Source organism: Acanthisitta chloris, unplaced genomic scaffold, assembly GCF_000695815.1.
Source record: "Acanthisitta chloris isolate BGI_N310 unplaced genomic scaffold, ASM69581v1 scaffold23558, whole genome shotgun sequence".
Taxonomy (NCBI): Eukaryota; Metazoa; Chordata; class Aves; order Passeriformes; family Acanthisittidae; genus Acanthisitta; species Acanthisitta chloris.
Window position 1 is genome coordinate 4814 of NW_008687026.1, and position 4131 is coordinate 8944.

At 46.8% G+C, this 4131-nt stretch overlaps 1 protein-coding gene across 1 annotated transcript in view; it reads left to right on the top strand.

Moving 5' to 3' along the window:
- The window catches only part of KIAA1549 (KIAA1549 ortholog), a gene marked incomplete at its 5' end in the record, with an annotated part of 62820 nt that overhangs the window by 3360 nt on the left and 55329 nt on the right, over positions 1–4131 (top strand). Inside the window, one exon of the mRNA XM_009080436.1 lies at positions 1699–1887. Within this exon, the coding sequence (XP_009078684.1) occupies positions 1699–1887 (189 nt within the window). The remainder of the gene's footprint in view (positions 1–1698; positions 1888–4131) is intronic.

The window sequence follows — 4131 nt, forward strand, 5'->3', positions numbered from 1 at the left end:
CTTCACTGTGCAGGTAAGAATATAAGCACATTTGGTGTCTGTCACTGTTATTCCTTCACCTCTGGTCATCCTGGGCTTCACTCAGACAATGAGTTAGGTGTTCGCTGGCTGCCACTTGCAGCCTAGGTCACGTAGAACTGTGAGGCTTTGTCATAAAGTCAGCTGGTTTCTTTCCTCTACAAAATAATATAGCACCACATAGAATTTCAGGGGTTGGAATAATGCTTAGAGGTCATCCAGCCCCAACCCCCTGCCCTGGGCAGGGACACCTCCCACCAGAGCATGTTGCTCAAGGCTTCATCCAACCTGCCAGAATTGGGGCAGCCACAGCCTCCCTGGGCAGCTTGTGTCTGTGTCTCACCACCCTCACAGGGAAAACTTCTGCCTAAGGTCTAGCCTAAATTTCCCTCTTTCAATTTGTACCCATTGCCCCTTGTGCTGTCACTGCAGCTCCTAACAGAGTCCCTCTGCAGCTTCCCTGGGGCCCCCAACATATTCCTCTGGGCCTCATGCTTATTGAAAAATGGTCCAAGATGATGATTTATATCCAAAAGCATTATTGAATATAATAGGGTTTATAGTTTTTCAATTAAAACCTGTCCCAATACTTACCAAAGTCATTCGTATCAGATTTTCCTGTAACGGAGTATGGTGTGGTTAGAAATTTTTTGGGGGAAGACAGCTGTGAGGTCTTAATGCCATGCAGGGGATCCTGCTGGGGAATACAGGAGTTGGTTGTGTGCACTCTGCTGTCCTGTGAACAAGGAGGTTAGCTGCTTCTGAGGTCCAGAAATACTTTCATGTATGACATGTCTGTCAAAGCTGCTCCTGGAACTTCTCACGTGAAAGGAGTTGCATGTGTGCTGGGTCCTGAGTCGCAGGAAAGCTTGGAACTCCCTGGGAAGTCAGTAATTCAGTTTAATGAGACTGCCTCTCTCTTCTCTCTGAATTCTTCAGTGTAATCTAACTTTGCTGTAATACCAAACTCAGTTAAAATGTTGCCATGTTCTTTAACTGGCACCATAAATGCCCAACTGTGGCACTCTAAAATAAAATCATTAGGAAAAATGGCATAGGCTTTATAGTACCTAAAGCACTATATAGTAGCTATAAAACAGCGCTCAGAACTGTGTCACTGAATGACACAACTGGACTGCAGAGACTCAGGACACAGTATGCGAAACTGTTTCTTGGACTGTTGGCTTAGCAAACTTTTTTGAAATATTTCTTTACTGCCTGGAAGAGGTTTATTTACATGAACAGAGTTGCAGTGTGGTCGATGCCAGAAAAAGGCTTCTAACACTTGGTAGGCTGTGGGGGTGTGTGGTGCAGGAGGTTTCAACCCAGAACATCCATTTTCAGAATGTTTCTTTGCTATGGTCCCTTCCTATCTGTTCCATGCAGCTTGGCATCTTTTGCTGACTGTCTTGCTAAGTGGGTTTTTCATCACTTTCTGGAGCATAGCTTCAGGATCATTCTGGATTATGATTGACCTTAAAGGATAATTCTTTGAAGAGGAATTCACATGTAGCTTTGCCTCTTCTGTGAGTCAGGAGGCTGAGTCAGTCTGGAACAGATGTCCCTCTATTTTGTATGAACTGCCCTCCCCCCACTTCATACTGGGGAAAAAATGTCTGTCAGGGAAGGAATGGACATGTCAGTGATTTGATTTTGCTGATCCTGCTTCAATTCTGTCGTTTCAGATACTGAATATAACTCTGAGCAGGCCTGGGCTCGCATTTCGGCAAGGCCCTGTGAGCATTGTGTTTGCCATCCGAGCTAGGTCTGGTTTTCTAAACGGCTCTGAAGTCAGTGAGCAGCTGAGAAACTTATCTGTGGTGGAATTCAGCTTCTATCTGGGCTTTCCTGTGCTGCAGATTGCTGAACGTGAGTACTTGCTCTTAGCCAATACTGCAAAACACTTTTTGTTGGCATTTTTCCTCTCTACAATTTGATAGTAATTTTGTGCATAAGTGATTAGCATCTTCAGGTACCTAACTTTGCAGAGCAAATCTCTGTCTCTCTGCTCACATACTCCAAACTGGTGTCAGAGAAACTTGTTGCTTTCATCATTATATTTTCCTTTTGTGCTGGGCCAGGTGTGCTTAACCTGCTTCATTATCCCATTGGTCTTAGTCCAGATTAGAAAACAGTCGCTCCAGTCAGTGTATTGGTGCGAAGTGAAATCCCAGGTGTGTCCCTGGTTGTGTCCATAGAGGCCTTTGCACTCTCAGCAGGGTTTACTGCCTTGGGCTGGTTGTTGTCCTTGACTCACAGAAGGCCTGGGACACTGGCCTCATAAGCCAAGTTTGTTGATCAGCAGCAGTGCTTTATTCAGGTTATCTGTTATGTTCTAAGGTATTGCCTTGTAAGTCTGTCTCTCAGTTTCTGTGTACGATTTGCGTCACATGTTCTTTTTTTTCAGGCCACTGTCATCCAGAACTTAGGTGAATGGGAAGTGCCTGTGTAGCAGAACTTGCTTGACACTCAGCCTTGACAGCTTGTGCTTGGTTAGATTTTTCAGATGACTCATGAATGTAAGCAAGCTCATGAGATAACAGAACTTGCATTTCCCTGCTGGTGGGTGTTACTGTTAGCTCACTCCACTAGTTCCAGTTCTAATTCAGGAGTTATTTTGGGGAGCTGTAGAGGTGTATGACATCTGTCATAGTGAGTTCTGCTAACCAGTTAAATGCGTAGGGGAAATCAGTCCCAGTGGTGGCTGGTGCTCTGTCTGCAGTTGTGTGTGGCAGTGCTGTGGAGCTCTGTGGTAGCTCATGTCAGTGAGAAAGCCAAGTAAAGCAGAATGAGTGAAGAGGTCAGGATTTTTAGGAACAATGAGATCTTCCCAAAGTTTGCAATGTAGAAAACATGAGGATTTGGTGGGTATGGTAAGGAACATCTTGTCAGCATTTGACTTGGTTGTTTCCCAGGTCCCTTTCTGCTTGGCTGGAAAGCAGCCAGGCAGAAAGGGCCCTGGGAGTGTGGATAGCTGGAAAGCTGAGCATGAGCCAGCAGTGTGCTCAGGTGGGCAAGAAGGCCAATGGCATCCTGGCCTGGATCAGGAACAGTGTGGTCAGCATGACCAGGGAGGTGATTCTGCCCCTGTAATCGGCGCTGGTGAGGCCACACCTTGAATCCTGTGCTCAATCCTGGGCCTCTCAGTTCAGGAGGGATATTGAAGTGCTGGAGCAGGTGCAGAGAAGAGCAATGAGGCTGGTGAAGGGACTCGAGCACAAGTGCCATGAAGAGAGGCTGAGGGAGCTGGGGGTGTTTAGCCTGGAGAAGAGGAGGCTCAGGGGAGACCTTCTCACACTCTCCAACTCCCTGACAAGAGGTTGTAGTCAGGTGGGGGTTGGTCTCTTCTCCCAGGCAACCAGCAGCGGGAGGGCAAGAGGGCACAGACTCAAGCTCTGCCAGGAGAGGTTTAGGTTGGATATTAGGAAGAGATTTTTTACAGAGAGAGTGCTCAGGCATTGGAATGGGCTGCCCAGGGAGGTGGTGGATTCACCATCCCTGGAGGTTTTCAAGCTGAGACTGGATGTGGCACTTAGCACCATGGTATAGTAACCATGGTACTTTGAGGTCTCTTTGAGGTCTCTTCCAACCTGGTTGATTCTATGATTCGATGTTGTTAGAGGACCTCAGAGTACTGTAGATTGAGCTCACTGCAGGACAGTACCATTTGGTTTGAACTGATCTAGTCTGGTGTCAGTAGCACTTTGTGTTTGTAGTCACTGCTCTGGAACACCAGACATGGTGCCATTTGAGAGGCTGGTGAAGGGGGAACGCAGTTCCTCTGACTGTTGGAGCTCTGGGTCTGTCGGTCAGCAAGGATCATAGCAGTGAATGTAGCTCAAATGCTTTTAGCAGTGAGGCAGCCACATTCACTTATCTTCAGCTGGTTTTACAGTTTTATGCACTGCTGCTCTGACCTTATTTTGAGTCTAAGGGGTTTAGATCTTCAGTATTCAGAGCCAGGAATCCTGTCCAAAGGCTCAGCAGCACTGGACAGATCCTTCTTGAGACACCTTATTCAACAGTCTTTTGAGGGTGACCAATGGGCAGATCCTTGAAGCTCCTTTGGCAGGAAGCTGCCTCAGTGTTTTTGTTTTCTAGGCCCTGGACTCT